Source organism: Dendropsophus ebraccatus, chromosome 7, assembly GCF_027789765.1.
Source record: "Dendropsophus ebraccatus isolate aDenEbr1 chromosome 7, aDenEbr1.pat, whole genome shotgun sequence".
Classification (NCBI taxonomy): Eukaryota; Metazoa; Chordata; class Amphibia; order Anura; family Hylidae; genus Dendropsophus; species Dendropsophus ebraccatus.
The window spans coordinates 26,168,053-26,191,582 of NC_091460.1; the positions used below are offsets into that span (position 1 = coordinate 26,168,053).

The following is a 23,530-nucleotide window of genomic DNA, read 5'->3' on the forward strand; positions in this document are numbered from 1 at the left end:
TTCTTTAACCCCTTAACGGCCAAGGGCGTAAATGTACGCCCTTGTGTCGCTAGGGGAGTTAAGAGGGGGGCGCACGGCGACCCTGCTCTGAACCGCCACGATCCCAGATGCTATATGCAGCCCAGGATCGCGGGAATAGTCCGATTTGACGCGCCCACTAATTAGCCTTTTAAATGCAGCTATCAAAGTTAACAGCTGCATTTAAAATGCATATTTTCCCCATCACTGGTGTCTAGTGGGGGGGATCGCCCCCTGTGACGCGATCGTGGAGGAGCAATCCCCGCATCTTTACCGGGTCTGCTCCGTAATGGCGCTAATCCCAGCTCGGCATTCTATTGCTCTTGGCTGCAGCCGAGAGCAATAGCACATGGGATTGTGTATGGCACACGGCACTGTTTGTATGGCACTGTGTGTGTATGGCGCAGGGCGCTGTGTATGTATGGTGCTATTGTACAGGGCACTGTATATGTATAGCAGTATTGTACACAGCGTTGTTTTGTGTATGTATGTGTGTATATATATATATATATATATATATATATATATATATATATATATATATAGTGGTACCTTGGTTTAAGAGTAACTTGGTTTAAGAGCATTTTGGTTTAAGAGCTCACAGTTTTTCAAAATTGTGACTTGGTTTAAGAGCATTGCTTTGGTTTAAGAGCTCCCTGTACTGGGTGGGAGCGCGAGTGAGTGAAGGGCAGGGTCTGCACAAGGTGGTCTACAGCCCTGTACTCTGACCCAGGAAGTCTCCCTCACCTTCCAAATTATGGCAGATCCACTTCAGGCTGGGGCTTACATCAGGGGACAGGACTGTGGAGGTAATCTCTTCATAGCTGTAACCCCTCTCTCCCCGGACAGAGAGTGCTGCATATATGTGCCCACATCTGCCCTGCTCATTCCTTCATGCTCCCCGCAGTCTCTGTCAGCCCTTGTGTTTCCCATCCTCTCCATTACTGTACAGTAACTTATAATATCACATATTGTGATGTTATTTAGAATAATCATTATTTTTGGGGTGTGGAACCAATTGTCTGCATATCACTTATTTCTTATGGGAAAATTTGCTTTGGTGTAAGAGTGGATTTGGATTACAAGTGCGGTCCCGGAACGAATTATGCTAGTAATCCAAGGCACCACTGCGTGTGTGTGTGTGCGTGTATACATATATATATAGCACTTTGTAATAGTGGGTGCAAAAATCCAAAACAAACTTTTTTTTACCCCATATTCAGCCTATAAGTGTGATATGTTGTAATATTATTAGGAATGTGGAGATGTCTCGGTCACTGTGTAAGCGTCCGTCCTGCTGGAGAGAAGGCCGGGTGTATTCATCCCCTTCTATAGAAGCTTCTCTCGCTGTGCGGCGGCTCCATGTGAAGGGAAGGTCCTTTTATGAGAATATTTTGTCCCCTCGCAGGAGCCATCTCTTTTCCTGGCTGCGTCTTATAATTTCACTGTACGGTGGGGATAAAGGAGAGGGATGGCGGTCATTTATAGAGGCGGCTATTTACAGTGCGGCCCGGCTCCCTCCTCACACATCCATTATCACCCTCATATGTATTCCGCACAGGTCCCGGCAGTAAAAAGATGAATTAGACAAGACTCATGAGCCTCTCGCCGCAACATTACAGCTCACATACATTTTCTGGATGCTCGGAGAGGGGACACAGCAGCTCTGAGGTGCCGCAAGGCATGCTGGGTACCTGCCGTATGCTTTCTGCTGGGAGGTTAGAAATGAAGAGAATGAGACCGAAGCACTTTGTCTTCTACAGTAAAATCCGACTTTTCTACATCCACACTTTATCTTTTAAAGGGATATTCCCATATCGGACTTATGATGTATCCTCTTGTGATAGAAGAGGCGCTAACAATGGATGGCGGATGTAGTCCTCTCACCTCTCTGACACTTCAGTACAGTAATCCACTCCGCAGATAAATTGCTAAAAGGCATCATGCTCACTAGGGGACTGCCAGCTACAGCGCACTGTCAGCACCTCAGGGAGGGCCCGGGGGCTGACAGATTCCATTTAAAGGGGATTTCCATTTTTTTTTTTTTTTTTTTGGTGACAGACCATCAGTATCTGATTGGTAGGAGTCCCAGTCATCTGATTAAAGGAACTGTTTCTCTTGTTCAATGCCGCAGCCTTTTCACCTCCTACCAAGCATCATACACTGGGTAGTGCCTGTACAGGTATTGAAGGGGGTTTCAGGTTTAGATGAATGTAACCTGCTGATAGCTCCCCATGGGGCACCGAGGAGGAAGGTATGTGTCTTACCTTCCTCCTCTGCGCTGTTCCTGTGCTCTCAGCAATGTAACCCTCGGTCCGCAGCGCTGCAAGGAGCACTCCCCCACCCCCAGAGTGTGAGCCGGCCTGCTCCTTCTAATGATAATCAATGGAGCGGGCGTGCTCTCTGGGGGCGCTTACGGGTGCTCCGGACAGAGGATTACACTGCTGTGCACGGAAACTGCACAGAAGACATACCCTACTCCTCATGGCCCCGTGTGCAATAGGTTGGATTCGTCTAATCTGCTGATCATTCCCCTTGTAGCTTTCCCATTGGCTTTAATGGTGTACACTGTAATACCAGCCATGTCGGTGAAGTAAAAGGATATTCTGCAGTAGTCCCTTGATTGCTGCCTTCCCTTTAAGGCTGTGTTCACACACCGCGGATCCGCACCAGATTTGATGCGGTGTTCAGTTATTTAGTTACATTGATGCCGTCTGCACCATCAGATCTACTGTGGATCCTGTAGGTGTGAACACACCCTTATTCAGCTGCCCCACGGATCGCATACATTGGTGACCTATGGATATATAGGCAATCAATAAGAAAAAGGTCTCGGAAAGCCCAGGTAGTCACACTTGTGTCCCCAGATGTCAGTGTGGCACCCGCTGGTGGTGCCATCCTCCCTAGTTTCAAAGTTTCTTCCTCTCCCTATGTACCTATATGGCAGCAAGCTCTGTTCCTTATTCCTTTCTGGGGTCTCTTTGTTCATGATACAAATCTCCACCATAACATGGATGAAAAGCATGAACGGCCAGGAGCTAAATCTCCACCATAACATGGATGAAAAGCATGAACGGCCGGGAGCCAAATATCCCGGCCGTTCATGCTTTCTATCCATGTTATGGTGGATATTTGGCTCCCGGCCGTTCATGCTTTTCATCCATGTTATGGTGGAGATTTAGCTCCTGGCCGTTCATGCTTTCTATCCATGTTATGGTGGATATTTGGCTCCCGGCCGTTCATGCTTTTCATCCATGTTATGGTGGAGATTTAGCTCCTGGCCGTTCATGCTTTTCATCCATGTTATGGTGGAGATTTAGCTCCCGGCCGTTCATGCTTTCTATCCATGTTATGGTGGAGATTTGGCTCCCGGCCGTTCATGCTTTCTATCCACATTAACGGCCGGGAGCCAAATCTCCACCATAACATGGATAGAAAGCATGAACGGCCAGGAGCTAAATCTCCACCATAACATGGATAAAAAGCATGAACGGCCGGGAGCCAAATATCCACCATAACATGGATAGAAAGCATGAACGGCCGGGAGCTAAATCTCCACCATAACATGGATGAAAAGCATGAACGGCCGGGAGCTAAATCTCCACCATAACATGGATAGAAAGCATGAACGGCCAGGAGCTAAATCTCCACCATAACATGGATAGAAAGCATGAACGGCCGGGAGCTAAATCTCCACCATAATGTGGATAGAAAGCATGAACGGCCGGGAGCCAAATCTCCACCATAACATGGATAGAAAGCATGAACGGCCGGGAGCTAAATCTCCACCATAACATGGATGAAAAGCATGAACGGCCCGGAGCTAAATCTCCACGATAACATGGATAGAAAGCATGAACGGCCGGGAGCCAAATCTACACCATAACATGGATAGAAAGCATGAACGGCCCGGAGCTAAATCTCCACCATAATGTGGATAGAAAGCATGAACGGCCGGAAGCCAAATCTCCACCATAACATGGATAGAAAGCATGAACGGCCGGGAGCTAAATCTCCACCATAACATGGATAGAAAGCATGAACGGCCCGGAGCTAAATCTCCACCATAACGTGGATAGAAAGCATGAACGGCCCGGAGCTAAATCTCCACCATAACATGGATAGAAAGCATGAACGGCCGGGAGCTAAATCTCCACCATAACATGGATAGAAAGCATGAACGGCCGGGAGCTAAATCTCCACCATAACATGGATAGAAAGCATGAACGGCCGGGAGCCAAATCTCCACCATAACATGGATAGAAAGCATGAACGGCCGGGAGCCAAACCTAGAAGATTTATCCAGTCACCACATCGGGCGACTCCAATCTAATCTCACTCCCCAAATCAAACCCTGAAATTATTCTCAACATTCAACGAGCAAACCAACAAGGCAAATGTTCACCCGAAAAAATTACTATCATATTATAGTACATAGAACGGCCCCCATATAAGAAGCGTGTGAGGAGATGGACGTTGGCGTGTTATAAACCACCGCCTGTCTCTGGCGTCTCTCACTACAGGGAGGTAAATGAACGGCCGGGAATCGCTTTTGTCCTCCGAGCTTAGTAATTGGATTTCCCACAGACGGTTTTTTTATTTATTTAAATTTTTTAAAATATTCCCCTTTTTTCTACATATAATTTTTTTTTTTTTTCCGTCCCAGGATTTTTATGCCTGTGTGAGAGTTAAGCGTAGACATGCGGGGATGATGAATATTAGTATTCCGCACATCTCCGTGCCCAGGATAGTACCCATAAACTGAAAATTGAAAAATCAAATAGGAATGCAATTACATTTTGTGGATATATATATTTTGTGCGCTCATAAAGCGCAAGTTTAACGGCGGAGTCACACTGCTTCTCTCAGTCTGGAGCCGAATAAAAAACGGGATTGTTAAACGTGCGGGTGGGACATGTTCAGGGCTGAGACTACGGTGTTAGGGTGGGAAGCTTCTGTAGCTGGGAATAAGCAGGACCAGAGTAAAAACCACAACTCCCAGCATGCCCTGTTTCTGGTGATCTAGTTCCCCATTGGTGTATAAGGGAGGCTCTGATCGGATATTGGGTCTTGCCACACAAGGGTGTAAAAGGGGTAGTTCAGCAAAAAAAAGAAAAAGAAAATTTCAAATCCACTGGTGCCAGCGATTTGTAATTTATTTGTGTAAAAAAAAAATCTCCAGTCTTCCAGTCTTATCAGCTGCTGTGTGTCCTGCAGGAAGTGGTGTAATCTTTCCAGTCTGGAGAGCAGGAGAGGTTTTCTATGGGGATTTGCTTCTGCTATGGACAGTTTCTGACATGGACAGAGGTGGCAGCAGAGAACACTGTGTCAGACTGGAAAGAATACACCACTTCCTGCAGGACCTACAGCAGCTGATAAGTACTGGAAGACCTGAGATTTTGTAATAGAAGTAAATTAGAAATTTCTGGCACCAGCTGATTTGAAATAATTTTTTGGGGGGGAACTACCCCTTAAAGTGTTTCCCTCCCTGTCCTAGACAAAGCATCTCAGAGGCTACTTTTGGGTAGTGTACATCTTGGGGAGAGGTCAACTGTTGCTAGTCATGGCTCTTTGACATATTCAGAGGCTTGCTGATAGATACATCATAGGAGCTTTATGTGAGGGCACAGACACTGTAAACAGTCCCCAGACAGACACCTGACTGTTTCATGGCAATTGGACGTCAAGGGCAGGACACACCATAACGCCAAGTCACCATTGTCTTTACAGTAGTGTGGTTAACCAGAAACTGCTATGGACTGGAACCATGTTGTCCTTCGCAGGGTATTCAGGTTTAGGGGGAGCTGATGATGGTCGGGTTGGTGAATGGAGACCGTGTGGAGGACACACTGCCCCCTGCTGGTGTTCACAGACCCTGTGTCCTCCCTACCCATCAGTATCTCAGCTTGTATCCAGTCCAGAAGCGCCAACAGGGTCCTAAAGCCTCCTTTCAATTCTACATATTTCTCCAATAAACGAGTGTTCTGGGCCGTTTCCTTTATACAGTTATCATACTGTCAGCTGACGGGGATCCAACAAGACAGTGCCTTATGGCTCTATTCCACGGAACGATTATCGGCTGTATACGGGTGATATCGGCCGTTACGGCCGATAATCGTCCCGTGGGATAGAAGTCAACAACCAGCCGACATCTTTTATGCCGTCTGATCGTTGCAGTCTTTTGTTTTTCAACATGTTGACAAAACAGACGACTGATACAGCAATGATCTGCTGCCGTCGCTCCGTGGAATAGGACCTTTAGTAATGTGCCACTTGGCCAATGCGGCTGCAGTTCCTGTGTAGCACCAGTAGGTGGTGCTGGAGAACCTCCTGATAACCATTGTATGAAACCTCATTGAAATCTATTTTTTGTTTTTCGTTGTCTGGTAACTTGTGTATAACCATAAGTATACTACAAATAGAAGCGACTTGTAGATAAGTCAGAATCTGTTCCTATACATATTTTCTCTGTTCAGTTCTATATTAGCTATTTTGTACAAGTAAAGAGATTCTAGATCTCATTGTGTAATGGGATGGAGGGACACTGCCCCCCGCATAGCTGAAGACTCTGGCTGGCTGGCCGGCTGCTGTGTGTCAGTGTAGTATACAGGAGGGGGCAGGCAGAGTAGATTGCTGCTAGTCCCAGGCAGATGCCTGTAGTGAGGACACATCGATATCTGCGCCATTGAGGACCAGTCCTCCTTTAGGCATTTGCCTTGTTGATTCCCTGTAACATTAATGTGTCGGCTCTTCATTACTGGCGTGCTGAAATAAACATGAAATCCCTCTTTATTCAGTGGCACTAAGGACCTGTACTCTTCTTTCATCCCACAGGAATCGTGTCAAGATCAGGAACTCTGACATATGAAGCCGTGCATCAGACGACGCAGGTTGGATTGGGGCAGTCTCTCTGTATCGGTAGGTCTCTAGAGCTTTATGCCATTCTGTTAGGAAAGTTTTATGACACCAAGGAAAACCCTGAAGCCGATACTTTATAAACTCACGTCTAAACCTGCTGAGTTAGTTACCGTTATATGCAGTAAACCTGTGGCTCTCCAGCTTTTGCAGGACTACAAATCCCATCATGCTAAAGCTTTGGCTGTCCAGGCATGATGGGAACTGTAGTTTTGCATCAGCCGGAGGGCCGCAGACTTGATAACACTGTGCTCTACCATATTGCTATATTGTTTATTGCAATTTATAGCTTTACCACTTGAGTTATACTGGTACGTTCTCAGAACCCAAACGTTCGGCATTTGACTCCTGGCATCTGGAGACGTTAGATGCCTCGCTAGGGAGTCCTGGATAATATGGATGTAGCCATAGGTCTATGGCTGTATTCATATTTTCCTGGCAGCTCTAGGGCCGCATCTGAGTTCTCCGACCACCATGAGTCAAATGCCGAGCGCTCAGATTCGAAGAACGTTGGCAAACCCCATCACCTAATGCTATTCCTAGCCACAAGAGTCTGGATTACCTCTGGTACTACTGATGTGAACTTAGAGTCACTGTCGTATTTTTATTTTTTACAGAAATCACTAGTCCAGGCGATTTTAAGAAACTTTGTAATTGGATTTATTAAGCAAATATGCCATTATGTGCATTTACAAAGACTTTCCCCAGGTCCCTCCTCCCCCCTCTTTCTCATATTCACTGCTCATTATCAGGAAATCTCGACTCTTTTACATCAGTCGAGCCCTGTGTAACCTATGGAGAGGGGAGGGGGATTTAGCCAGGAGAGAGCAGAAAACAAAGGATTTTACAGTGGGAGCTGTGTAAAAGCGGTATTTAGAGGTCAGAGAGGTCAGTGCTGACTGTCAGAGGAGATAGCCCTGTGATGTAGCTGTAAATTAACTTTGTTGTCCTGTTTTGGTGCCTCATCTCCCGCCACCCCTCCCCTCTCCATAAAAAAACCATGAAGACTGGGAGGAGAGCTTCAAATGGCTTTTTCATGATAAAAATGCAATTTTCGACTAATAAACCTGATTACAAAGTTTCTTAAAATCGCCTGTACTTGATTCCTGCAACAACAAAAAAATTTAAACGACAGTGACACTTTAAGGCCTGATCACAGGGTGCGATAATAGTACGGCTCCCCCGCACCATTACTATCCTGGGACTGCATCTTTATACTCCTAGGTTCAGGGTGTTCACAACATTATGATAACCACTAATACTATTCGCTTCTTGTCTTTGAAGGTATCGGTGGAGACCCATTTAATGGAACAAACTTTATTGACTGCCTGGAGGTCTTCTTACACGACCCAAAGACAGAAGGTATCATCCTGATCGGAGAGATTGGTGGAAGCGCTGAGGAAAATGCTGCTGAGTATCTGAAGGAACACAACACTGTAAGTATCCGCCATATGCCGACGTGTTGTTATTTTATATTTAGACTTTAGTGAATGGGCCAATGCTGCAGGCTGTGTGCACCCATGTCACCATCTTATTTTATTGCTGCAAAAAATGTAAAATAATCATTTAAGTAACTTTACAAATAGTCTTTATTAACGTATTGGTTCCATTTTTTTGTACATTGCCTCAAGCTTAGACATTGAGTCCATTCCATCCACTGCGGGTGTCGGCTACAATGGTCAGAAGCCATTGCTGGTAGTGATTGTGGTTACTAAGCCAATAGGTCAAAGTCACTCAGTTATCCCGTCAGCGTCAAATGAATGTCCCCTGATCTGCCATCAGGTATCCTGTCAGCATAATGCTAAAGGCATAAAAGGTTTCTACCCCTAGAACAAGGGTAGGAAACCTTGGCTCTCCAGCTGTTGCAAAACTACAACTCCCATCATGCTAAAGCTTTGGCTGTCAACGCATGATGGGAGTTGTAGATTTGAAACCACTTCCTGCCTAGATTATTAAATTTATATAAAGGCTACATTTTTTTTTTTAAAGAGTTCCCTCCCAAAACACAATTTTTTTCTCCCCTCTATATACATTATATGCACTCCAAAATGGTGGCATGAAAAAAATACAGCTCTACCTATAACCACCTCAGCCATTGGTCTGGCACCCAAGATTTTGGGATGATTTCTACATTCAAAGAGTCTGTCTGGTCATTTATGCTGCCCAAACCAAGGGCAGCGCTCCCTTCCTTGTTACTAACACCTAAGTTATACACTGCAACGTGTTAGACAGAACATAGTCTAAATCGGGCAGTCTACTAGGCTTCGTTTGGCCCAGCTCGGTTGAAATGATGGTTCCCTATTAGTGTGGAGGGGACCTGTCAAAATGTTTGGGCTCGGCAACAGTATCCAAACTCTATATGGTCTACCTTTGATTCTCTGTGGCTGCAGAAGTTGGAAGAGTCCTAGAGAGTCCTGGAAAACGTGGATATAGTCATAGGCTGCATCCATGTTTTCTTGGCAGCCCTAGGGCGGCATCCAACTTTAGAGTAAAACATAGATCAGGCAAGGCCTTCTTCAAAAAGACAAAGTGGTTTTGCTGACCACAAAACCACTGACCCTTTGGCATGAACGATCGACCAAGTGTTATCAGCATCCTCCCACAGTCAAGGGCAGTGCACACAATAGAACCTATAGGTCCAGGCTCTCGTCAGCTGCATGCTGTATGGAAGCCAGTCATGTGCATTGGTCCTTAGAACAAAATGGGTCCTATACTGTCCAATCACAATAATATGCAGCCATATATTACACAACCTGACCCAAATCTCCTGTAGGAGAAACCTTCCTTCACGTCTATGTCTCTAATAGGAGACTAGTTAAAGGGGTATTCCACTCAAACATAACTTTTGATATATTGCTGCCCGTGTCGAGACTAAAAATTCCTTCCATACTTATCTGTTTAGTCTCCTTCCCCTAGTTCTGAGCTGCTGCTTTCTGCTGAATCTGTGAGCCTTTCTCTCTGTCTCCCCCTCCTCTGAGACAGCTGATGTAAACAAGTCCCTGGCAGGCTATATCTCCAACATTGTAGCTTTTTTGTTATGCTGGGAAAGAAGCTACAATGTTGCAGATAAAGCCAGCCATGGACTTGGTTACATCAGCTGGCTCAGAAAGGGGGGGGGGGGAGGGGGAGACAGAGAGAAAGGCTCACACAGATTTTTGTGTCTTCAGCAGAAAGCAGCAACTGAGAACTGGGGTAAGGAGACTGAATAGATGATAAGTTTGCAACGAATTATTAGTCTACTTATCAAAAGTTATGTTTGAGTGGAATACCCCTTTAAGTAATAATAAAGCCCCTCTGTACACGCACTTTGGGGTCCCAGCGATTAACCTTTAGTAATAGAAACCCCTAACCTTTTCCTCAGGGCCCAGCCATTGTAAATGAGTGCCAGTCAGCGACAGCACCACCATTGTGATCAGAATGGATATATAATTTGGATGTTTCCCTGTATATCTGGATGCTTCCGCTCCTTCCTATGGATTTTACAGCTGTTTTTTTTATTCAGTGCATTTTTAACCCCTGCTTTGCAGACTGTAAGTAAGAACAATTACTAAGACTGTTGAATTAAATCCGGAGGCGGCTTGCAGTGGAATGCTCCGTTCTGCGTCTTACCATAGGGAAGGGAGGCTGATATTGTCTAAGTTTTAAGGGGAAGTAAAGATGGCGGCTTCCCCCTGGTTAGTGATGCTGCCGCAGCCCATCCATCAGTTCCCGGCCTGTGCTCGCTCTCTCCCGGGCCTGACATCTGCAGGTCTCTGTCCTGCGGTAGCGTCTTCCTTCCATGAGACCACGTTGTGTAAGAACAAACACGGCAGCGCCCCCCGAGGCTCTCTCCGTACTGCAGATATGTCGCCTCATTGCATTGTAATCATCGCCAACTAGGAGGCTTTTGTGCTCACCGCTTATTCACATTTTACCGTCTCTCTAAAGCTGAAAGGAGAAGTAATCCATCGCAGGTTTACGGCATCTTACAGCTGGTTTTATTTTCTCCTTGGTTTTATTGGGAAGCATCCTAGTCTTGGCATCAAAAAAAGTTTCCATAAAAAGTGGCTCTTTACTACCAGTGTTGTAGGTGTAGGGCCCCGTCTCCTTTAGACATGGAAATCTACACTGCGGGGAAATTTACTAAGGATAGAGGGACCCCCTGCGTTCACCAGTCTCACTGATATTCTTCTGATCCTAAGGAGGACAGTGGGACCTATGGCTGTTTTGTGAAGGCCACAACAAAGAAGGGTAATGGAGTTGCTATAGGTTTATCTTTACTTTCTATGAACATTGCTGAATACTGGTGAAGCCAATAAGTACATTGGTTTTTCAACAAAGGAATGCTTTTATTATTATTATTATTATTATTATTATTATTATTATTATTATTATTATTATTATTATTATTATTATTATTGTTTTATTTTTTATTTATATATTTTATTTTTTATTTTAAAAAATAATAATAATTACTAATAATATTTACTATAAACGAAATGTTAACCAAGTGAATTTGTTGTGGATTTTTCACATTGAGTTCAGTAAGGAAGGCAAAATTGGCAGTAGCAAAACCAACCGGTATACATATAGCTAACTAGTTATCATTATTGCCTTATTTGTTCTCCATGTGTATGTGTATGCGTGTGTGTTTCCTTCCTATCGATACTCCAGTTTGTTTCCAAACCCCAGAAATATACTAATAGGTAAATGCCGAATTTAGGCTGGTAGCCCCAACATGAGTGAAGAAAAATCAAGTGATGAGTTTTTACTGCACGGAAGGATATGTTAGCCCTATATAAATGCATAGAATAAGTAACATGCCATCGGTGAGCTCCCCCCAGTGGTGACTAATAGTAGCATTAATTTTATTATTTATCACAGCTTTGTGTTATGCAGTTTTTTAGATAAATTCAGAGCTGTGGTTCATTGCTTCTTACCATAACCCAGTAAAGTTGCATAATCCCAAAACTTTCTTTCCTTTTCAGGTTTAGTAAAATGCTATGGTGCAGCTCACAGGTATAGGAGGCAACCGAGGTTAATATGTCCCACCTTCAGGGACTGGGTAGTGGAATACAAAGTTATTAGACCTCAGCATCCCTCTAAAACCTTTCCACATATTTATTTGTGAACATAAAAATATATAACGTTAAAAGAAGTAGTAGATATAATGGTTATAATGTATAAATATAGGAATATCTGAATTAAAACAGCCTGCAGGGCCCTCGCTGTATGCCAGCCATCCCACCCATCTTGTAGTCCTGAAGTTGGTCCGGGGCTTTCCCAGCATTCTATTCTCTCCTGGCTCCCACGCGTCTTCTCCTACAGGAATGGGGGAGAGCACTGAATCGGCAGCCTGGTTCTCGATGATGGTTATAGCATTAGGTATGGATAGGAAGTATAGAAGGTGCCGAGGTCAGCGCTGAATCGGCAGCCTGGTTCTCGATGATGGTTATAGCATTAGGTATGGATAGGAAGTATAGAAGGTGCCGAGGTCAGCGTAGGCAATGTTAATAGTCCAATTTCAATGGGGCCACATTTTAGGAATTCCTCATATGCAAGTGGCTATAAACTGATTGTAAGTGTGGTGGCCAAACACGTTTCATGGTTTGCATGATTATACAGAGGCAATTGGTGTAGTAACTGTTACGAGTATACCCCTTCTTCACTGGCAATTGGTGTAGTTACTACACATTTACTACACCAATTGCCACTGAAGAAGGGGTATACTTGTAACAGTTACTTCACCAATTGCCACTGAAGAAGGGGTATACTCGTAACAGTTACTACACCAATTGCCACTGAAGAAGGGGTATACTCGTAACAGTTACTACACCAATTGCCACTGAAGAAGGGGTATACTTGTAACAGTTACTTCACCAATTGCCACTGAAGAAGGGGTATACTCGTAACAGTTACTACACCAATCGCCACTGAAGAAGGGGTATACTCCGAAACGTGTCCGGCCAGCACACCTACAATCCCTTTAAAGCTTTTTGCATATGAAGAATCCAATAATTGGGGCCCCATGGAAATTGGATCAAAACCAGCGATACTGTTGTGAACCGCCTACTCTGACCCCGGCACCCCCGATATTTCCTAGCGTTACTCAGCGCTGTCAGTGCTTGTCCACACCCAGGCTGCCGATTTGGCGCTCTCTCCCATCGCTCTAGGAGAAGACGCGTGGGAGACGGGAGAGAATAGAACGCTGAGAAAGCCTTGGACCAACTTCAAGACACCGAGATGGGTGACATGTGGCTAAAAGAAGCTTTGTCTCCCCAAAGCTTCTGTATCCACTGACTATTTCACTGCCAATCTCAATCAGGAGGCACTGACTATCAATATCCTAGCATTCAGTAGCATGGCAGCCTGCGCTGTCTGCTACATTACTGGCATACTGCAAGGGCCCTATTTCACTTTAGATATTCCTTTATTTATACATTATAACTATTATGTCTGCTACTTCTTTTAACCTTATTCAATTATAGTTGTGGTTGCACACTTGGAATCTTTTGCAACCAGAATGGCAGAACTGAACATTGCTTAAAGGAAATCTGTCACTAGGTTTATGCTGCCTTAAATGAGGGCAGCATAAACTAGTGATATAAATGCTGAACAGATCAGTGTATTACTTACATCGTTCTGTTCAGCCATTCTCCTAATATGCAGGAGAATAGGATTCTTGACTGCCTATACACAACATGGATAGAAAACTGCCAATCAGCAGCTGGCAGGCAGAGTTTGCTACTGCTCATGAATATCCAAGACTACTGGGCTCACGTACATAATGGAGAGGACTACTTATTGTCCATGTTATTCAGGAGGAGATCGGCTGCACAGAACAATGTAAGTGATACATCATTCTGTTCAGCTTCTCTGTCACTAGTTTATGCTACTCTTATATAGGACAGCGGAAACCTACTGACAGAGTCCCTTAGAGCAAGGAAAATGAACCTGTGGCCCTGCAGCTGTGGCAAAACTACAATTCCCATCATGCCCGGACAGCCAAGACTTTGATGATGGGAATAGTAATTTTGCAGCAGAAGTTTCCCTGTCCCTGGTTTAGAGCTTGCATTACTTTTGGTATAACTTTTTTTTTTTCTTTTTGTATCTTACAGGGTGCTAACGCTAAGCCTGTGGTCTCCTTTATTGCTGGCCTGACTGCCCCTCCTGGAAGGAGGATGGGGCACGCTGGAGCCATCATTGCTGGCGGGAAAGGTGGAGCCAAAGAAAAGATTGCAGCCTTGCAGAGAGCCGGCGTGGTGGTCAGTATGTCTCCTGCCCAACTTGGAAGCACCATGCACAAGGTAAGAAGATGAGTGCTGGCTGCTCTGCTTTGTGGTTGGGTTACACAACGATTTTGGAGGACGCACAACCAAAGTTTGCCGTTTTACACTGTGTGGATTGTGTCACATTGCAGCCAAGATGATGTCCAAAAATAGCAAGAAACAGCAGTCCATCTGGTCATCATTGGTCATTGTAGGATTGGCGTATGACTTGTTCTTGTCGCCATTTTTTATAGGGGCTTTCTTTTTTATTTTATTTTATTTTATTTCTATCCCCCCCCCCCCCCCCTATTCCTTCACCCTCGGGCTCTTTAAGAGCCGTCGGAACACTCAGCCGTGCCGCACGTCCCCTCTTTTAAGCTCTTATCGGAGAAAAACGCTGTTCAGCATGAGCCAAATATAATTGTTTAGAATTAAAATTGCATTTGGCACAGTAGCAAGCAAATGGCAAAAGGGAAAAAAAGCTCTCTATATTACAGCACAGCTGTCAGGAAATGGCGCACTAGTTACGCTGCTTGGGAAACATTCATCCTGCAATGTTGGAGGTATTTCAAAGCGGAGAACGGCTTCGGTTTTTCTTTTTAATAACGTGTAATTGTCATATTCATCCGGAGTGCGTTCTCTAGGTGATCGTCTGCCTTGTTATCTGTTTGCAGCACAATATTTCTGTAGACTTTTTATTTTTTTAATTTTTTTTTTTTCCTCTTAAAATAGCAACCAGGTAGTAGTCTGTGTACAAGAGAAGCGGAAGAGCCAGGACCCTGTAGATGTACAATATGGAAAAGGGGTCTTAAGGAAGGGGGGGGGGGGGCGTCTTGTCTTTGAATATGAGTGAATGATTAGGAAGGAGCACTTTACCAGAATTGGGCCAGTCGGGTTCAGTCTCTCCTAACCATTGCCTATGGGAGTTTCATTTAGTCATTTATAGCATTATAATCCTGTAAGTATGTCATATACTACAGGTAGAAAATCTCTTATAACAACTTAAAAGGGGTACTCAGGCAAAAAAAAAATTCTTTAAAATTAACCTGTGTCAGAGAGTTTAGATAGATTTTGCTCCTCAATTCCAGTTTAATATTTTAAAAGGGGTACTCCGGTACGTCTTTTAAATCAGTTGGTGTCAGAAAGTTATATAGACTTGCAATTTACTTCTATTTAAAAATCTTAAGTCTTCCAGTACTTATCAGCTGCTGTATGTCCAGCATGAAGTGGTGTATTCTCTCCAGTCTGGCACAGTGCTCTCTGCTGCCTCCTTTGTCCATGTCAGGAACTGTCCAGAGCAGTAGCAATTTGCCATAGAAAACCTCTCTTGCTCTTGACAGTTCCTGACATAGACAGAGGTGGCAGCAGAGAGCACTGGAGTGGAAGTAATATTTATCTTCCTGCAGAACATACAGCAGCTGATAAGTATTGGAAGACTGGAGACTTTTAAATAGAAGTAAATTGCAAGTCTATATAACTTTCTGACACCAATTGATTTAAAATACGTACCGTAGTATCACACCAAATATCAGCAGGACAGCAAAAGATCCGCTTACAGGTCTGCATTAAAGGAGAACTGTGGTCTGGAGTGAGAAGGGGGAGGATGAAAGAAATAATATGCTCTCACCTCCCCCACTCTAGCACTGGTGCCGGTATTCCACAGATCTGGTCCCCCTGTCCTGGCCACTTCATGGGGAACTGGGATGGGAGATGCACATCACATCCCGGGTCCCCTCCATGGGATCGGGAGACCGGAGTTATGGGATACCGGCACCAGCGCTGGAGCGGGGGAGGTGAGAGCATGTTACCGCTTTCATTCTCCCAAGCACCCCAGCCCGGTATTCTCCTTTGACCCCTTCCAGCATGGAAACAGTCACTGATGACATGGCCAGAAAGTGCATCCTGCAGAGTAAAAAATATAAAGCACGTGGATTTTTGCCTATACCAGGATCGGCATTCGCTTCTAGCATGGTTCCAACTCTGTAACACGGATCACAGCAGGTGCCAAGCAATACACTTACCATGTTCTTTGCCTTAACTCTTTAGTGCCTGCAGCTACAAGAGGGAGAGATATTGTGCAGGAGTACAGAGTGGCTCGGAGTGTCACTCACTGTGTGTCTACTACACATTATGTTGGGCAGCAGTGTGTATCAATAAGACACTGAAACAGTTCGCTAGCAGCTGTAGTACTCTGCTCTGCCAAAAAGACGCTTCAGTACAGTGATGCCCCGTCATACTGAGTCGTCCAACATCATAAGCCAACGCTGTATTCAAGTTACCATGGCCTCTAAGAAGCCATTGTTAGTTAAATCAGTTGTATGTTGGGGGGACTACAGTAAATGTCCTTTCTGCTCTAGCACCAGAGCTGTCAATCATATGTGAGAGTAAGGGCCCCAGACCCTCTCAGTATGGAGCTCTCTTGGCACCTAAAAAGTAGACTCCACCTCTTGGGCACTTTATTTGTCATGGCACCTGCATAACTGAGACCACAGACTCTGCTTCACACCCCTGACCTCTGTATAGAGCTGTCTGTTTGATCTCTATCCAACCTGTCATACACATACAGCATAGGCCAGAGGTAATTCCTGCAGAATACCATATGCAGCCCCGCCGTTCAACCCCCACGGCAACAGGTTATTCAGAATTAAAGTCTGGCAAAATTTTTTTATTAAAGTATTGTATTGCTCTTCCAAAAGTTATACAAATCCCCAATATACACTTATTACGGTAAATGCTTATAAAGTGCTATTTTCCCTGCCCTTACTACTGCATCAAGGCTTCACTTCCTGGATAACATGGTGATGTCACGTCCTAGATAACATGGTGATGTCACTTCCTGGATAACATGGTGATGTCACTTCCTGGATAACATGGTGATGTCACTTCCTGGATAACATGGTGATGTCACTTCCTGGATAACATGGGGATGTCACTTCCTGGATAACATGGGGATGTCACTTCCTGGATAACATGGGGATGTCACTTCCTGGATAACATGGGGATGTCACTTCCTGGATAACATGGGGATGTCACTTCCTGGATAACATGGGGATGTCACGCCCAGACTCCCAGAAAGTGACATCACCATTTTTATCCAGGAAGTGACATCACCATGTTATCCAGGAAGTGACATCACCATGTAATCTAGGAAGTGACATCACCATGTTATCCAGGAAGTAAAACCTTGATGCAGTAGTAAGTGCAGGGGAAAAAGCACTTTATGTGCATTTACCGTAATAAGTGTATATTGGGGATTTGTATAACTTTTGGGGGGCAATCAAAGACTTTTTAATAAAAAATTTTTGCACGACATTTACCTTTAAAAACATGTTCTTACAACTTGACTTATTCCAGTAGAACTAAACAATACTAGGGCACAAACTGAGGGCAAGGGAGGCGCTGTTTGTGAAAGAAATCAGCTATGTTTTTCTAATCCCGTAGACCCCCCGCCCATCCCACCCTGCCAAAAAAAAGTATATGCTATATGGATGTAAAATAACCTAACTATAGTAGTGAATGGAGTCATTAGGTTGCTGGTTCTAATCTGGATGGGTTGTGATGTTACTGTGCATCGGGCAGGGAACCTCTGTGTATAGTGGCCTGGACGCTCCTGTATTCCTGATTGATAGGGGAGCAGCCATGTAAGAGCTGTTCACTTGCACTTGATGGCAGCAGAGCATTGCTCTTCTGCAGTATATTGCCGCTGACAGGCAGATTGAGAGCCAATTTGTAAGATTTTTGTTGTCGAGCGCTGTGGACGTCTCGTGTGCTAATTTAAGCAAGGTGTGATTTACCGAGGTTATAGGTGGCAGATCCGCAACTCCATGCAAATACCCAAGTGCTTCCACTGCGCGCTGCCAGCGTCCTTCACCTTCTCATATATTAGGAGCGTCCTAGAAAGCTGCGCCGCCTCGTCTGATTCATCCCCGTGCCCACACTACATAAAGAATTACCAGGTGTTAATCTGAAGGCAATGTTTGCCTGGAGCTTGTTCCATGTCACTAACATACATTATTTATCCCCCCGCAGGAATTCGAGAAGAGGAAAATGCTGTAAGTGTGGAAGAGCAGGCGGCACCATCGGCACATAATCATCACGTCCACATCCGTTCTTTTTCGTCCAGATCTTCTTCTCCTTTGATAGCGGCGTCTCTGCACAGCCACATGTGAAGCCATAACTGTATTTTTAGCCTTTTCCCCCCGACATCACGAGGATCTCTGTGGATCTGTTCTTTAGACTGTACAGCCTTCCTGAATAAATACTTCCATTTACTTTGGATCCTAAAACGCCTTATGTTTTCATTGAAGAGGTGGACAGATCTGCACTATTCGTAAGAAGGAGCTAATAGGGTAATGGGCCATATAAGAGACCGGAGATGTCCATGTTGTCCCTACAGGTCAGGGGTGTCAAAGTCGCAGCCCTCCAGATGTTGAAAAACTGCAATTCTCATTATGCATCAACACTTTGGCTGTCTAAGAATGATGGGAATTGTATTCTGTGGTGTAAGGCTCAATTCAAGGAATGGGAAAAATAAAGGGCTTACATTTTTTTTTTTCCAATTAACCCCTTCACGTCAGCAAAACGTATACAGTGGTGCCTTGGATTACGAGCATAATTCGTTCCGGGGCCGCGCTTGTAATCCAAATCCACTCTTAAACCAAAGCAAATTTTCCCATAAGAAATTATAGAAATGCAGACAATTGGTTCCACACCCCAAAATAATGATTAATATTTTCTGAATAACATGTAAAACAGATGAAACAACCATTCAGAAACAGCAGAATATGTGATATTATAAGTTACTGTACAGTAATGGAGAGGATGGGAAACACAAGGGGCGGACAGAGACTGCAGGGAGCATGAAGGAACGAGCAGGGCAGATGTGGGCACATACATGCAGCACTCTCTGTCCGGGGAGAGAGGGGTTACAGCTATGGAGAGATTACCTCCACAGTCCTGTCCCCTGATGTAAGCCCCAGCCTGAAGTGGATCTGCTATGATTTGGAAGGTGAGGGAGACTTCCTGGGTCAGAGTACAGTGCTATAGACCCCACTATGTAGACCATGCCCCTCCCCCACTCCCCCTCCCACCCAGTACAGGGAGCTCTTAAACCAAAGCAAAGCTCTTAAACCAAGTCACAATTTTGAAAAACTGTGAGCTCTTAAACCAAAACGCTCTTAAACCAAGTTACTCTTAAACCAAGGTACCACTGTATATACATTCTTGACAGTGAGGGTCTTTAGATGTGTGCGGGACTGCTGCAGTGTGAGCTGTCCCGCACACATCAGTGTGTCTAGGCCTGGAGATAACGACAGGCAGCTGTAATCCCACCTGTTAAACAATGAGATCTATAACAACGTTTAATGGTCCTTTTACACGAAGTGATAATTCGCCCAGTCGATCGTTTAACGATTTTGAAGGAACAATGTGTTTTTTATAACGATCAGCGTTTAGACAGAACGATAGATCGTTTGAAAAATTCGTTATTGAGATCGTTTTAAGATCGCTTAAGCCCATCTCACACATAGGGTAAATCTTTGAAAGACTGTTTACATGAAGCAATCTGCAAACTTTTTGCGAACGACCAATGACGATTTGAGAACTTGTTGATCAAAATAAATGATTTCTCGCTCGTCATTTGATCATTTGCTGTGTTTACACAAGTCGATTATCGCTCAAATGCGATTGTTATCGCGAAAATTCGAACGATAATCGTTACGTGTAAAAGCACCATAAGGAAGTCAGTGACAGGTTAAGCCAGTGCTTCCCAACCTTCCACCTCGGGGCACCCCTTGGGGAAAAAAAATTACCTCGGGGCACCCCTACCAAATAACGTTCTAAAAAATAATAAAACCGTCATTCAGTGACTCACAGATGATGTCTTCTTTTATCTGAGGAGTTACTTTCCCTTTTTTCCCTCCATCCGGCCCCGGCCTCCATGATAATTTCTTCCAGCTGCAATTCATCTTTTCCGCACATTCCTAGCAACGTTCTTCCCTCTCTCCCTCCTATAGGCTCCCATACAGTAGTAACTGCACTGTTTGGTGTCTTGTGCAGTAAAGCGAATAGGAATGTGGGTTGCCTCCATATGTAGCATCCCCTGGTGTGCCCCCATATAGTAAGAATGCCCCCTTATGTGCCCCATTATACTAAAAATGCCCCCAGTAATGGCCCCCATGCTGTGCCCCCAGTAATGGCCCCCATGCTGTGCTGCCCCCAGTAATGGCCCCCATGCTGTGCACTAATAGTTATTAAAAAAAACAAAAAAACAAAAAAAAAAACATCCTCCTCACCTAATCCAGCTGTGTGGCCGCAGGGAGCTTCTCTTCTTTCTTCTGGCTCCATCTTCCGAGCCGCGGGGATGGAACCTCCGGCAGGCGTGATGACGTCACATCATCACGCCTGCCGCAGAGTTCACGTCCTGGAGTCCCATAGGCTGCTGGCATGAAGTGCTGGCGCCCTATGGGAGTGAATATAGGAGCAGGACGCTGACACTTCCTGCTCCTATATTCTGCTCACTTTAATGTTCCGCCCGCTCACTGTGCGGGCGGAACATCAAAGTGATCCGTGCATCCTGAGAAGCTGCGCGGCCGCAGCTTCTCGGGATGCTTAAAGAGACAGCGCACATTTCCCAGCGGCACCCCTGGCGGGTTCTCCCGGCACGCCAGGGTGCCGCGGCACCCCGGTTGGGAAACGCTGGGTTAAGCACCTGTCACTGACTGATCAGTCCCAATCACTCATACCAACAGGTGGGGGTAGGACACTTAAAATACCTCCTTGTCCATTATAAAAATACGTAAAAAAAAGTAAATAAACATATTCTATATCGTAGCGTGCAGAATTGTCCGATCTATCAAAATATAATATTATTAATGCACAGTGAATGGCGTAAATGAGAATAAAAAAACAAACAGGATTGCTGATTTTTTTTTTTTCCCCAATTATGTATCAGAAAAAAATTAATGAAAAGCAATCAAAAATTTTCTTTTACACCAATATGATACTATTTTTTTGTGCCATGATCTCTAGTTTTTATGACACCCCAACCAGCACAGTAGGTGGAAGAATAAAAGCACTATTGCTCTTAGATGGCGGGGAGGAACATTGCATTAATTTGGGCACAAATGACCTCAGTCATGAAGGGGTTTTTCAATTTAACCTTTATGGAGCCGCCAAAAAAAGCTGAGTGCTGTGCTTGAATATCTCCAGCAGGACAAGTAAGTTTAAGGCTGGGTTCACACTACGTATATTTCAGTCAGTATTGTGGTCCTCATATTGCAACCAAAACCAGGAGTGGATTGAAAACACAGAAAGGCTCTGTCCACACAATGGTGAAATTGAGTGGATGGCCGCCATATAACAGTAAATAACGGCCATTATTTCAATATAACAGCCGTTGTTTTAAAATAACAGCAAATATTTGCCATTATATGGCGGCCATCCACTCAATTTCAACATTGTGTGAACAGAGCCTTTCTGTGTTTTTAATCCACTCCTGGTTTTGGTTGCAATATGGGGACCACAATACTGACTGAAATATACGTAGTGTGAACCCAGCCTAATTAAAACGTAAGCCCCCCTTAAGGGTCTCTTCACACATACAGTATTGAAGCGTATTTAATTCTGTGAGTTCTCTCTGGCGCTTCCATAGAAAATGAATAGAGCTGCGGGTCATACACCGACCCACAGCTCCATTCATAACAAAGGAGCCGGGGCCCCAGTCTACAGATTCCTGGGGTGAGGGGAGGGACAATCTTATACTTGTCCCATAATGATACTCCCCCCACAATCTTATACTGTGGATAGGGGACAAGTAGGTTAAATCGGAGGGAAAAATGCCACTTTGCTATACTACAGAATCTGTATCCCATTGACTTGCATTATAAAAAAAAATTGAACTGATTGGTGGGTTTTTTTTTTTTCTTGGTCGCACAAAGAAATGTGGTTGACCATGTTTTTCTGTACATTGAAATTAAAGTGAAACGGACAGAAAAGTACAGTGTGACCCCAGTCGTATACTTCTGTCTGCTGGATTTATTTTTGGTTTTTGCTTAAAAAGCTGTCTCCCCCCCCCCCCCCCCCCCCCCCCTTCCTTGACACGTGGTGATGTTCAGCCTTGTCTGCAGCAGCGCTCTTGAGTCTAATCTAATATAATACAAAGTAAAATACAGGTTTACAAATGTTAGCATAAAGTGCTGGCCCAAGAGATTAGGTTAAAGCAGAGTCTTGTGACATCTTGACCTGCCCCACTTCTATACCTTCTATGAATGTCCGTGTAATGGTAGACAAGAATAAACATCTGCCTCAGCCACTTAGTGCTAGAAGTGCGGCATGACCTCCGAATCCGAGCACTACCACTACACTTGTGTTAGAAGAAAAAGAAGCCTTAAAGGGGCCTGAAGCAGAGTTGTAATGAGTTGTACATGTAAATGTGCTGTTTTAATGAAGTAATTTACATCCCTGTACTGGGTTTTATCCCCCATGGATCTAATCACTTCCTGGTTTCCTCTCTGAACTCTGACCCTGATGTTGCTAGGCAACAGTGCAGACACTTTCTCTTAGTAATGTATTGAGCCAGCATTTGCCAGTCATGGGTAACATGGAGATGTTGGTCTCTTTGCCCGCAGGCCAATTGTTGGGGGGCGGAGGTGGGGTGCCAGTATTTCTGAATCAGCTGCAATTATTGACTGTTCCTGAACCATAGTATAAAGAGTCACACTTTGGGTCATGCGATTGGTCCATTAGGTGAGTGCCACATTAGACCAAGACCTAACCGTACAAGAGCAGTAAGAAAAGTTTCCACAACAACCATGTGACGTACCTGGTGTCAACTGGAGTTCAATAGTCTACGATGGTCAAGGGTGACCCTGACGTCCCTGCAATATCAGACTCCAAGGAAAGATGTCGCTAGCGCTCATACACATGGCAGACGGTCACATCCCGCTTCCTTCTGGCCATTATAGATGGGGAGAGTACTTGCAAATATCCACTGGTGTGGTAGGTAGGTGGTGCACAGTCCCAAAATGGTTAGCACAAGTCTTGCACATTAGTGTAAGCCGGAAGGTGTGGTGATACTTGCTATTGCTATACTTGCTATTTGTTGTGTTTTTTTACTCTGCTGTTGGCCTTAAAGGGGTTGTCCAGTAAAAATCTTTTTCTTTCAAATCAACTGATATCAGAAAGTTATATAGATTTGTTATTTACTTGTATTAAAAAATCTCAAGTCTTCCCATACTTAGTAGCTGCTGTATGTCCTACAGGAAGTGTTTTATTTTCAGTCTGACACAGCGCTCTCTGCTGACATCTCTGGCCAAGACAGGAACTGTCCAGAGCAGGAGAGGTTTTCTATG

At 44.5% G+C, this 23,530-nt stretch overlaps 1 protein-coding gene across 1 annotated transcript in view; it reads left to right on the forward strand.

Moving 5' to 3' along the window:
- SUCLG1 (succinate-CoA ligase GDP/ADP-forming subunit alpha) overlaps window positions 1–18,466 on the forward strand; it is a 32,354-nt gene extending 13,888 nt beyond the window's left edge. The window contains exons 6-9 of the mRNA XM_069976329.1: window positions 6,853–6,936; window positions 8,218–8,369; window positions 14,031–14,219; window positions 18,210–18,466. Coding sequence (XP_069832430.1) covers window positions 6,853–6,936; window positions 8,218–8,369; window positions 14,031–14,219; window positions 18,210–18,236 — 452 coding nt within the window. The 3' untranslated portion in view covers window positions 18,237–18,466. The remainder of the gene's footprint in view (window positions 1–6,852; window positions 6,937–8,217; window positions 8,370–14,030; window positions 14,220–18,209) is intronic.
- Window positions 18,467–23,530: the final 5,064 nt, after the last annotated feature.